The 13,570-nt window shown below is 44.3% G+C and overlaps 1 protein-coding gene across 1 annotated transcript in view; it reads right to left on the bottom strand.

The window, feature by feature from the left end:
• Positions 1 to 2,243: 2,243 nt before the first annotated feature.
• The window catches only part of LOC144114147 (putative ATP-dependent RNA helicase TDRD12), a 169,337-nt gene continuing 158,010 nt past the window's right edge, over positions 2,244 to 13,570 (bottom strand). The window contains 3 exon segments of the mRNA XM_077647669.1: positions 2,244 to 3,160; positions 6,965 to 7,064; positions 10,182 to 10,344. Of these exon segments, the coding sequence (XP_077503795.1) occupies positions 3,015 to 3,160; positions 6,965 to 7,064; positions 10,182 to 10,344 (409 nt within the window). The 3' untranslated portion in view covers positions 2,244 to 3,014.

Here is a 13,570-nt window from a genome sequence, read left to right as displayed (position 1 = left end):
AGTCGCCTAACAGTAAACAGGCAACTAGAGACTGGCGAACACCATGTTAGTGATACTACCAAATGTGCAGGGCAAATCCAAACTAAAAGATTACAATAGCTAGACTGTATTGCAACACTCCCTGCACATATGTAAACAGTGCCACATAAAATGCACAGTCCTGATCCCTAATTTTCAATCCAATGATTAATCCATACCCAAATAAAAGGCCACATCGCTTGAAAAAAGAAAGCCATCAGTAATTCCAAAAGCTAGACTGCATTGCAACATTTCCTGCACATATGTAAACAGTGCCATACAAAATGTACAGTCCTGATCCTCGATTTTCAATCCAACGGTTAATCCATACCGGAATAAAAGGCCACATCACAATGAAAAAGCTATTAGTGACAAGCTGCAAGGGCATTTTACTGCAATTACATATGCATACCTTCACTACACACAAAAATTTGGGATGTGCCATTAATGCCTGTCACCAAGCCTTGACCCCAGAACTAGAAATTAGCTAGTGGGTCCAATGTAGTGGGTACAATGTAGGCAACCATCCATACTGGATATATGGATGGTTGCCCAAACATACCTCGGCAAAATTATGAGTACTCGCTTAGGCTAACTCACAAAAAGTTCGGTGAACCTACGGGCTCACTCAAACTCATTTAGGCTCACAACTCACTTGGGCTCACTCAAGCTAGCCAGTCATCAGGAGTAACCAAGCCATAGCGACTCCCGTCTTGCTCAGACTCATAAATCATCTAAGCTCACTGGCTCATTTCAACTCTAGACTCATCTGGACTCACTCATTTAGACTCAAGACTCATCTGTGCTCACTCATTCGGGCTCACTTGCACTTTTCAACTCATAACCCAGGCTTACCTTGACTTAGGACTCTATATACATATAAAGCTCACACATTGGGCAGCTGAACTGGTTTTATGCCGAGTGGCCAAGTTGCATGCCTAAAATGACAAAAAAGGTGTTAAAAACACGGTGATGCGATGAGCTTTTAACTGCAGCTAGCCCGCAACCAGGCATGGCTCAAAGGCCTAGAGGCCTGCAGCTGCTGCTCACGGGATGTAAATATCTAAGGTCACTGCATGTGTTCTGCAACCAATTAAAAATAGCAAAAGAAGAACCAGAGCAACCGATACAGCAAACCACAGCCAATATCTATCGAGACCAAGCACAGCGACTAATCAACTTCAGAGTGCACCAGCAACAAAAATTACATACCACGAAGCAATGAAATTGCTCTACATTGTCATCTCGACCAAAAGCGTATTACGAGTGCACAGGAAACTCACGTGTATGAATGTGAAAATGTGCCAAATTGGCGCCATGGATTGACTTGGGATCGTTCAACCTCACATCATGGACTTGTTTGATTTGATAGGCCCACACTCTACCAGACTGAACAAGACTCGGATCATGATCTGAATGTGAGCCCACTCTCACCACGACTCACATCATTATCTGAATGTGAGCCCGAACTCACGACTTATATCATGATCTGAATGCGAGTCCAGACTCACTCACGACTTGGATCATGACCTGAAATGAACATGAGTGAGCCCAAGTGAGTCAACTCCCGAGTTCGATGCAATATGTGACCAAGTAACACTTCCTGCCATGCCTACAGTGTATTGAGCTTTTTAATGAAGGTCAAATTTACTAGTTTACATTTTGCTTGACAAAAAAAAAAAAAAAACAATTTCCATTTCTCTTACAAGTTCTCTTTCAGTGTGGTACACTGTTTTTTCAGAAAAGTAAATATGTGGCAGATTGGTGGTACTAGCTATCAGCAGTACAGCATGAGTGCAGCAAGACCGTCAAGTATTTTGAAATCTACAATCCACAGATACCACATATAACCTGCTATGTATTTTGAAGTTCGCATGAGCGCAATATTTGAATCTGGCCCAAGACTACTACTGAGCTCCCATGAGCAAGTTTTCAGGCTAGAACTCTATCCAGATCCAGTGTTGCTAAACGGCCTATTCAATTGTGAATGAGCCCAGTCCTGCTCGTCCCCAAGTCGTTTCCCAAAGCGTGAACTAGCATTTCAATCTCTGTCAAGGAATGTTACTCTAATATGAGCTCAAGAAATAGAACGGAAAATAAAAATGAAATGTCCAAAAAGGTATTCTATAAAAGAAAAAATTTCAGAATAACTTATTTCATTCAATGCAGCTTGATTTCCAATATGGTAACAATACACGCCTACCTGGGCAGTAAACGAATGCAGCATCCACACGCTCAGGACAGTAGTGTGATAATTTGGGCGTGTTTTTCATGCAACCTGCAGTAGGTGCATCACATCCATGGAATTTTTTATTACAAGTAACACTTCTGTTTGAACAGAAGCCCATTCGTTTGCCACCATTTGTATGCAGTGTCCAGGCATCACCATCTGCTGTTTAGCAGCCCACCTCATCGATTGAAATTGAGTGGGAACATGTAGCAGTCTTGCATGTGGAGCATTATGATGTGGAGCATGCTCGGAACTTCAACCAGGATTGGACTTGATCATGATCACAAGTGCCCATGTGACAGCAGTATTACACATTGACAGCACATGCGCACCGAGCACAGTAACTCTGCTAATCACAACAGCTGGCTTCCGTCATGTATGTCATAACGAGCCCCTCTTTTTCCTTCCCTTACCTGCTCAGTTACACGAATAGATAACTAAGTGGTATGCAAACAAAAACGCAGTAAATCAGTGTTTCATGAAGCAGCAATAGCCATCAAGGCTACACAGGAGCAAACATGAATGAACTCAACAAATTTCAACAAAATGAAACATGAACATTAGCTCTATGAGCTATTTTAATGACAGCAAGTTATGCACAACCTGTACATAAACAATGAAAAAGTCTTGAAACCATGAACTGCTTCAATGATGGTACAGAATATAATGTTTGAAGATGAGTAATAGCACTAATGAAGATATCACAAAATAGGAACTTAGAAGGAGGGCACAGATGCTTTGGGTATGGTATCATTCCATTAACCGGTCATCCAAAAATGTCATTGGGATCCTTGCTGCAGTACATGTCGTCTGATGAATCACTGTGTTCATCTTCATCACCTTCGATTTCCAATAACCTATCCACGTGAGCCGCAGGGTCATACGGCAGGATCACTTCAGGACGTTCATAGCCTGAGGGAAGAGAGACAGGAGTGCAGTGCAAGCTCAATGTCCCCATAGGGTCATTCCATGCCAAACCACCAATGTTTGTGCTCGACCCTTTCCGATTGTGTTCAAAAATTCGTGGCTTTTTATTGAACCGTCAAAAGCAATTCCCCTTAATATCTAGTGGGAAAAAAATTTTCCCATCATGTGACAGGTCTGAATTTTCCAGACTAGTGCAGGCAGAACTAGGTCTCCGTAAAAAATTCATAATAAAATGTTTACTTCCTTTTTGCTCTCCAAATTTTTTGTCGACAATGTATAAGAGTTGTACTTTTTTTATCATATGTGAAGACATTTTATCATATGTGAAGAAGTTCATTTTTTAAAGCTCAAAACGCTCCATTTTGGAACTTTTTTTTAAAGTCCATGCCACATTTGTTGGCAATACAAAACTGTTTACTGGCTCGACATAACATGTACTACATGTAAAAAATGTTTACAGTAAAATTAAACTGAATAATGTTCAGAAAAAAAATGCCAAAGTTGCAAAAAACTGCATTGTGCTCCGTATTCATATGAAAATATACCGAGGTGCTGCGCTTGTGCTTTCCCGTGGTTCAGTGGGTGGTGCCAAATTCCTGGATGGTGGGATGAAAGCTGCTGTGCGTATACGTGCTTTGATATTTGAAACTCCCCTGTTTCAGAGAAGGTGCCTTTCCGCTGTCTTCCTGCTTGCCGCGTTGCCGTCACCACTACGTCACATCTGGTGGCAGTACTAATGGATGTCCTTGTTGCCCTCACCCCTTGGGAGCCACCAAAGCAGACCGTTTGAAGAAGAAGATCACGAGGAAGCCATCCCAACCGAAGACAAACAGCGAAACAGCCGCAATCTCCAGAGGCGCTCACCTGAATACAAGACTACTACCGAACCAAATGTGAGTAAAGAAGGATTCCTCAGCGCTGATGTCAAGCATGACTATGACACCAGCCTCCATTATTTTGCACCAGCCCCGACTGCCACCCATGTTCAGGGGTTCACCGGATGAGGATCCTGAAGAATGGCTGGACAAGTTTGAGTGCGTCGCCGTATTCAACAGTTGGGATGTCCAGATGAAAGTGAGGCATGTTTACTTTACCCAGGCAGGCCCAGCCAGAATTTGGTTCGAAAACCACAAAGCTTCTCTGGCGACGTGGGAATCATTCAGACGAGCGTTCCTCAAGGCATTCACAAGCATTGTCAGGAAAGAGAGAGCGCAGATGTTTCTACAGTCACGCATCCAGCACCCGAATGAGACATTGACCGCATGCGCATAAAACGAATATGCGGGAGGTGGAGGGGACACCGGTCTCCCCAGACGACCATATTCACTTTTGTGGATGCCGCCTGAAATCACTTGACTCTGTCCTCGCACCTCGCAGAGCACAAGTTTCGTAAACACAGCATGCGAGAAGCGTGATGCCGGATTGGCTCAAAGTGGATGTGCAATGCCCGAGCATGGGAGTGACGGAAAGAGAACAGTCTGAAGAGCATCGAGGTTGTGTTCTGCAGTGAAGTGACGGCATGGGGCAAGCATGACCGGTGCTGCGGCGCTTCTTTAAAAATGATTTTCTACGACTAAAAAAAAAAAAAGACCAATAAGAATTGCTGGGCGAAATTATCATAAAACGAGCTATTAGAGGAATAGTATTCTGCATTGTTGCAGTGAGCACCTCAGTATAATACTTTTGTCTCAATATGCAGCACAATGCACTCTTTTGCAAATCTGGCATTTTTTTTCTGAACGTAATTGAGTTTATTTTACTGTAAACATTTTTAACATGTAGTAGATGTTATAGCGGGCTAGTGAAAAGTTTAATATTGATCACGAACGCCATGTGGACTTCTCAAAAAAGTTTTGAAATGGAGCGTTTTGAGTAAAAAAAAAGCTACAAAAACATAAAGACCTTTTGCAGGCAATGTCTTGACATATGAACAAAAAACTGAATTCATATGCATTGTCCACAAAAAATTTATATGGCAAAAAAGGAAATAAACATTTTATTACGAATACTTTACGAAGACCTAATTTTGCACTAGTCTGAAAAATACAAAAAGCTGTCACATGTCTGAAAATTTTTTTCCCCCGCTAAATATTAAGGGAAATTGTCTTTGACGGTTCGATAGAAAGCCACAAATTTTTTTCGACGAAATCAAAGAGGGTCGAGCGTAAACATAGGTGTGTTTGGCATGGAATGACCCCATAGCAAATGCTCTATACCCTCACCCACTTTCTAAAGTAAAAAGCAATTTATTTATTTATTTATTTACCCTCAGGGTGATTAGGAATTACAGAGTGGAGTAAGGATAGCACACAAATACAAACACAAAAACAATAAACTATAGATAGTTAAACGCACACACTTTGGGAAAATCATTAATAACATTACGAAAGGCAGCAGTATCGGTGATATCAGCAATATCATGGGAAGGTGATTCCAGCTGACACAAGTTCTGGAAAAGGGGGTACCAGCAGATACAAAGACGCATACACAAGAAAAAAGACGTTAGACACAGAGTGGTGCTGTCTGACGCCAGTCTATGTATAACGTCTCTTTTCTTGTGTAGGAGTCTTTGTGTCCACTGGTACCCCCATTTTTTGAAGATGCACCAAATGGCCCAAGAACAAGCCCTATTGGACAAGTTCTAGGTATGAATGAATCGTGGAAACATTTTGTGCAACAAGATGAGGTCGAAACTTAGTGGCAGTGATCAATGCGTGCTGAAATATATGATGGTCTTGTTAGTAACTTGTATTTAAGATAACGATTATGATAAATTTTGCAAAAAGTATATAATGAAGCTATTGACCTGAGATGAGAAAGAAGTGGTAGGGAAAGGTTTCCTTTCATCGCAGTTACACTACTACTGCGATGATTTCAGAAAGCAATCTTCCTGTTATGCTGGAAAGAGAATTGGGTCCTTAAAATTCAGAGTTCAGTCCCTTTGACTGCCTCCTTCAGCTGTCAAGCTATGCCATAAACGTTAAGGCCTGACAAGTAAAATTCTATCTACAGAGGTAGCTATTAAAAGCATATTAAATTTTCACTGAACTCAGCAAGCATTGTCACCAAATGTATGCATTCCAGCTAGGATATACTTAGGGCCCTTTCTTTGTTTTCATTTTTTTCCTTGGAATGGGGGGGGGGGGGGGGGTAAAAATCTGGCAACATTTTTTTTTACCTCAAATTCGAGTAGAAATCAGGTCAATGAGCTAAAATTGTTATGATTAGAGTTTTATCGGGTAATTTCTGAACTGTATTATTTTGAAATAAAATTATAAATAAAAATTGTATGAGCCCTTGTTTTTAACCCTCTGTTTGGCAGACCATTTTGCAAACAACATGCAGTGGCAGGTTGCACTAGTTCATCAAATCAGATTTCTTTTTTTCTTAATATAATTATTAATGCACTAGCATTAGAGGGGTCTGTGCAAGTGGAAATGGCGACCGTCGTCATGAGTGATGCGGTGTGAACCCTCAGACGGCATCACAACCTGTCCACCAGATTGTGAGCTAACTGCGCACTATGGCAAGCTGCAGTCTTAATGACTAGTCTTGAGAGGTTGCTCTGGGAGAGCTACCTAGCTCTCACAATCCCCTCCTGTGGCTGCGTTTGAAACAGCCACCTGCTGAGACAGTGGCGCATTGCTTAACCGATGCACCACTGCACCAGGAGTGGTGTGAGGACACCTAGCAATTAATAAAAGTAAAGTACAAGCAGGCAACCAAATCACAGTACAAGAGTTCACTTTGAAATGAAAAGGAAGACTACACATACAAATAAAAGCAAACCTGTAAAATCGGGGTCCTTGTAAGCTTGCAAGGAGCTAACAATGTCATCATCATCATCACTGACCACAATGTGCTCCAGGTCATAGTGAATATATGGGATCTGCAACCAAAATCATAAGCAAAATGTTCTTATTTGCCTTGCATTCAAGGGAGATTTTAGATAAGACTAAACACAAGAGCAAATATTTTACTTTGTCCTAGTTACCAGGCATTGACAAGAAAAAACAAAAGGGTATGCTGGGGCAGAAAAAAAAAAGGAAAAATAAAGTGCCCGGCCCATACTATGGCAACAAGTACTACCATAAGCAATATGAGTAGGAACACAGGAGCGTGTGCCTGATAGCCTTGAACCCTTCTTGTAGCAATACGTGGCAGCAGCTTTAAGAAACAAAGTGGAAAGGAAGGTGCGTTCTTCCATTTCTCAGAAGCAGGCAACGCAGCAGAACTCTTTCCCCAATGTTGCGAAAAGCGACCGCCATGCATTGCTACTAGGAGGGTTTGAGACTATCTGCAACTATCTGCTCCTGCTTATATTGCTCATGATAGTACAAGTACACACAGGTGTACACAGAAGTTTTCGGGAAAACAAAAATTACACCAAAGGCAATCTGGGCAATCTAAGCATGCTGCTATGAACTGAAGAGTGCGGCTTGCGCTTCCCTATATGGCTTGCAAAATGCACCCCTCAATGCCTGGCATATGTCTTGGCAGCGAGGAAATTGCAGGAACTTTTGTGGCCACCTGTACATGTGAACCCATTTACTTTTGCTACAAAAATTGCGAAGATTGTAACACAAAACAGGTAGGTAGTCATATATGCTGCTGTTCTGGCTGAATATAAGACGGAAGTCTCGAAGTCATTACCGTCGCAAACTTGAATCAATAAGAAATCTGACTATAATTTCAACCCCAGCAAGATGGAGTTGTCCCTTTAATGCATTTAAGAAAATGGGAATTAAAGGCATGGTGACTGCCACAGTAGAACATTGTTTCAAACCCAGCTCCAAACAGTGAGGAGGAGAGGAGGAAAACTTATTTAACCAATGGTAGATTGGTAGTTCATCGCCATTCACTTCAGGGAGTGTCCTTAGACCAGGATTCCATTGGCTGTCCCTATCCTGTGCATCTGCTCGATCAGCTGTTGCTGGTCTTGTGGGTCTGTGCTGGACACAGCAACCTCCCAGGAGGAGAAAGTGGGGTGGAGGATGGGTGGTTGGTGCCCCAGTGGGTGCAGGCATAGGGAGTGGAAGAGTGTGGGTGTAGGGCTGCTTGCTGCATGTTGGGCAGCATCCAGAATATTGTGGGGAGGTACAGGGTATGGGAAAGTGTGCGTCTGAAGCTGGTGCCAGGCTATGGCGTCCGCTCTGTTGAGGACTTTGTGTGTGCATGTGCGCGTGAGGGGGGTGGGGGGGTAGGAGGGAGAAGAGGAGTGTGCTTCTCTGGTGCCTGTAAGGATGAGTGTGCATGTTAAAGTTTCTGCGGGTGGTGGTGTTGTTACGTTGTTCTCTTCTTCTGTAAACCCCTGACCAGATGTCCTGCCTCCCCACCCCACATCCCGTTTCCTGACGGGCCAGGTCTTGGGCGAGTGCATGGGTACGTTTGTTGCCAGGAAGGGAAACATGGCCTAGTGTCCAGACAATTAGAACGAGGAACAGCGTGTCCGTGTAACACTGTTGGAGGATAGTCGCATCTGTTTTGATAATAGACCAGAGGTGTACGCTCGACATACTGCTTGTAAGTCAGTTATGACAGTTTGGATGTTGATGTCCTCATTCTCTGGGTCGACCGAGATGCAGAGGATGGCAAAGGCAATAAATAGCTGCCTTTTCTGCTGTCCTGCTCAAGCACATGAATATTGAACCTGAATTTGTTTGTCGCCTGTCTGGTTTGTGGTCGTTATGCTCATGGCTTCCTGGCTGTCTGGGTAGCTTGCGGCATCTGTGTAAAGGATATATGGATCTTCCTCAAACTCGAGCGCCTCAACTTGGGCTTGCCCCCTGACGGCATTGTGCCTGGAGTGTATGTTTCTTGGTATTGGCAGCTCTTGGATTTTTGCTTGGATCATAGGGTCCAAAGATACCAATTCAGACGGTAAGGCAGTGTTTGTTGGTGGGTGCCAAGAGCCCAAGGAGGGCTCTGCCGCTGTACGTTTCGGAGCCTGACTAGCTGGCCTGCGTGTTAGGCTCAGATAAGTTCTTCCATGGTGTTGTGAACACCTAGCTGAAAAGGTGTTGCGCGGCACGTGTCGAGGGAGTCCCACCATTGTGTTGGCTGCTGCATGTAGCAATATGTGTAGCTGTCTTAGCTCTATTTGACTAAAATTGTGGTACGCAGTGTGGTATATGATGCGGCTGACGATCAGCACTTGGTCAGCGTGTATTGTATCTTTTTCACTCAGTACAGCAGTTGGAGACATGTCTAATCAGATGCACGATCCGAGTTATTTGCTTCTGGAGGAGGTGCACCATGTCGGATGTGCAACCGTTAGACTGAAGGCGGAGGCCCAAGTCTCTCAGCTTCTCAACCTGCAGCATTGGCATCCATTCCAGGCATACACAGAGTTTGTGCGGAGATTCCACTTTATGATATCTCCCCCTTTTTCTAGGATTAACAGGTTGAACTCCTCATCCACGCAAACAGTGAAGACCAATAACAGAAGCTTAGTGCTAGCTCTGGTCCAACATGCAATGGCTGACAACAAACATGCCAAATGCAACAGGCAAATTTTAATGCTCACATTCTTTCAGTAGCTGAAAAATACAGCAGCTATCCTGGTCAACTTGTACACTCTCATTAATGGAGTACAAGCCATACAAACGTGACATGTTGGTGACCCATGAACATTGAACCACCGACGGAAATGGTATGAGCCCCAAAATACAATCACCTCCTCACCTTAACATAAATAAGCTCTTAGCTGTTAAGAAAACTGCTCGCAGAAAAAAATAATTAAATAACCATAACACCCAGTATGTAAGACGTTCCCTCTTTGATCTTTCACTCAGCATTAACCAGATGTCAAGGAGATTTATGTCTAGTGGGCCAGAACCTAATTGGGTGTCTGCTATACCTTGCATCTCCATTTCTTGCTTTTCAACAAAATGCAGTGGACGACAAATGAGCAGAAAAACCCTGCTAGCGTATTCTTGATATGCCAGAAGATGCGCAACGAACACTTTAAACCTACTCTGACCAACAAAAACTGGATAGAACATACCTTTCGCCTATGACCTGTGAGGAAATCCCAATAAATCTTGGACTGTGCTTTCTCTAGAGTGATTTTAAGACACTCTGCCTTCTTGACAAGCCGTACTTTCTCGGGCAGAATGGCAGCAAACAACGGCTCGTGAACCAGGTACTCATGCTCTGCTGTAAACACCCTATTTTCAAGACAAAATTCGGTTATGAATGTCAAATCTTGCTAGCTTGCCATGCACTAAAAACTTGTACCTGCAAAATATCAATTCAATAACCATGCAAAAAGGTACAATTACAGTAAATATCAATAAGTACAGATTGCGGTTGAGCTGGTACACAGCATTTCGCACATACCTAGTGGACACATAATTATGTTTGCTAAGAATGTCAACACAAAGCAGCGCTGGGCAGGCTCAGGGGAGATTACCTATAGGGTCACACAAGTTACTGTTCTGCAAAAAAAAAGTACTGTACTTTGTTTTGCAGAACAATAACTTGTGCGACCCTGTAGACTGTACTTTGTTGCCACACCAAAAAAACCGATAAGATGGAAGCCAGGAATCAGCTTCATCAGCTCAAAAGTAGAAGGAAAGCAGGCAAGCACTGAAGCAAACATCCAGCTCTAATGTGCTCACAGAACGAGCACCTGGTGGTCCATTTTCTTTTTTTTCCATTTCGCACTTGTTATTTGTGCTACCATCACAGGCACAGTCACTGCATACACCTCCAATGGCACCAACTTTTCATGAGGCAAACTGGTCATCACCACATGCCAATGGGAATTTGCCCTCCACTATATTAAGGCGAAAGACTTTACAGGCTCATGACTCGCCAGCGGGGATGTTTGCAGGAAAGTGTCACACTATAGCAGTCAATCAAAATGATCATATCATCAAAATAAAACAAAACAAAAAGCAAAAACCTTAAAAAGGAATGAAAATAAACAGTGGAAAAAATAAAAATAAAACACAACACATACTACTGTCGTGGAAAAAAGCTGTGCTCTAGAAAGTTCCATGCTTTTGCATTCTTGCACGTAAGCAAACGTAAGTGGCCTCAGAATTTTTCACACTCCATGCTTCAAAAGCGGAGCAAACAAACTAAAAATAAGGCAAAGATTCTCAAGTGTTAGTTCTCTTGCCTTGCTTCCTGTTTATGCTGCTTTTGAAGCAACAAAATGAGCATTCCACGCAGCAGAACAATTCAAATACACTTGACAAAAATTGTCTTAAAAGATTAGCATTGTATTTGAAAGCTTGTTATTAACTACCGTATTTATATGTGTAATTGGCATACCTTTAACTTATTACTTGGATTTTTAAAAAAAGACTTTTACTTGCATACTTTACGCTTCCTGCTGTGCCAGATCGCCAGCATGCATACGGGTGCACGCAAGGCAGGCTTAAAGGGACACTGAGGAGAAATTGAAGTTGGCTTGTATCGATAGAATACCAGCTCCTGATCACAAAAACGCCGCTTTTACTAAAAACAAAGCTCTTGTATGGTAGAAAATAGCAAGAACCAAAATACAGGTATCGCCACCACAGGCCAATCTCTCAAGTACAAGCGTGGTGACGCCATAGGACAAGAGATGCCACCTTGGAGGAATCTTCCATCCTACTTGGTTTCGCGAATCTTTGAGGCTGACAAAGGAAGGTTGCGCAGATCAATATTGAAGTAAGTTTTGTTTTAAAACCAATAGTGCACTTTTTATCACACAAGGAAGGCAGGCAAAAGACAACCTGAATGTTGGAAGAAAAGAAAACGGATGCTTGGCGGCGCCACAGGCAGCCAGGAGAGTTTCGATTTGTTATGGCACTTCGCGTTTATGAGCTTTGCGTGCCCCGTGGTTTTGTTTTTGACGCGCTTCGATTTACAAGCGCCAAACAGCAGAGGAACTCCAAGTGCCGCTTCAAGTGCTAGTTAACCTTTGAAGGAGCCTGTTAAGGCTTGTCAGATGATCGCCACGGTCGATGAAAAGCTATGATGGCACGATGGTCGGTGATCGTACAAGGCAGCACTTGTGTATTCGCACGCTTGCCCGGCGAAACATTCCCGGCTGTGCCAGTCAACTTCGAACTACTTAACGGAAATCGTTTATTAGGGACGGGAGACAAGGTACAAGGCAGTCCAGAAAAATTGCTGATGGCCTAGCTCTGTTAGGCCGGGATATACCTAGCAAAAGCGCGGAGATTTCTGCATCAGAAGAGTTCATTCACTAGATGTGCCTTTATTGAAGCCTGTACCTTGAGCCGTCGTGGCGGAGCGGTAGCGCTTCCGCCTCAAACGCCGAAGGCCCTGGTTCGATTCCGAACCTCGGCACCGGACTTCTTTTCTTTTATTTAGCGAGTGGGCGGGGGGTTTCAGTGACTCCCATGGATGCCGCCGCTGAATACGTTGGTTAGCGGTTAAGCGCAGGCTCTGTTAAGGCGCGTTTATGCTGTGGCGAGGCGCGCGCGCTGCACGGCGAAGTCACGTCGGTCAAAGCGAGACCCTACTGCGCTTGACTGCCGACGCGTTCGGCGGCTTCGGCGCACTTTGACCACATTGGCGGGGAGATTGGAGCATGTATCTATTTCGCGCCGAGTGCGCCAGCCGCCGCCGGCCCGGCCAGACTGATTTGGCTCCGCGGCGAGGTGCGTGTTATATTCAATAGCTGCGGCAGTTGGGCGGAGCTGTTCTTTTCGAGCTCGGCTATTTTAATACATTCACAGTACATATCTGAAGTACATATACATGCAAGTTGGCGAGAGAGCCAGATCCAGTTGGATCTAGCGGAAGCTGTTGAAGCATCGTGCGCCGGCTTTGGTTTCAAGCCGCCGACTTTAAACGCGACCGCCCTCGAGCACCCATTTGTTTTTTGTGGCATAAAATAAATAAAGAACTTGGCCCTTGCAACCATGGGAGACCTAGACGCTGCCTGCTGCGCCGTGCAACCGCTCCGTTCAAGGAATCACAATCCGTTGGCCCCAAAGCCTCGGCCAGCCTCCGATGGGCGCAACGCACCCCTCGCGACTCCCCGCACTGGGGTTATGATATTTAGTTTGCAACCGCTGCTCTCTGAGGAAGGGGGAAACCACCCGCCGGCGCCTAACCTAACCGCACTCCCTCAAAAGCATCGCACGCTCTGTGGGGCTGAGGTCGCTGAAATGCAGGCCAGAGTTTTTGCGAGAACTACGTCGTCGGGTTCGGGAACGGGATCCATCGTAACGCTGGCAAGACGCCGGTGCAAACGTAAACGAAGCGACGGTGGCGACCCCCGATAGATGCCTTCAACGTGCGGCGGCGGTAGCTTTCATTTCGGCAGCTGCTAGACCGCACCGCTAGCCGCCAGAAATCACGGAGTCTCCGTTTACGTCACGTTTCACGTCACTCCGTTCTGTGTCGTCATAAGAGTTCTCCGTGTCA

Source organism: Amblyomma americanum, chromosome 1, assembly GCF_052857255.1.
Source record: "Amblyomma americanum isolate KBUSLIRL-KWMA chromosome 1, ASM5285725v1, whole genome shotgun sequence".
Taxonomy (NCBI): Eukaryota; Metazoa; Arthropoda; class Arachnida; order Ixodida; family Ixodidae; genus Amblyomma; species Amblyomma americanum.
Note: the sequence above shows the minus strand (reverse complement) of the source record. Positions and strands in the feature narration are given on the sequence as shown.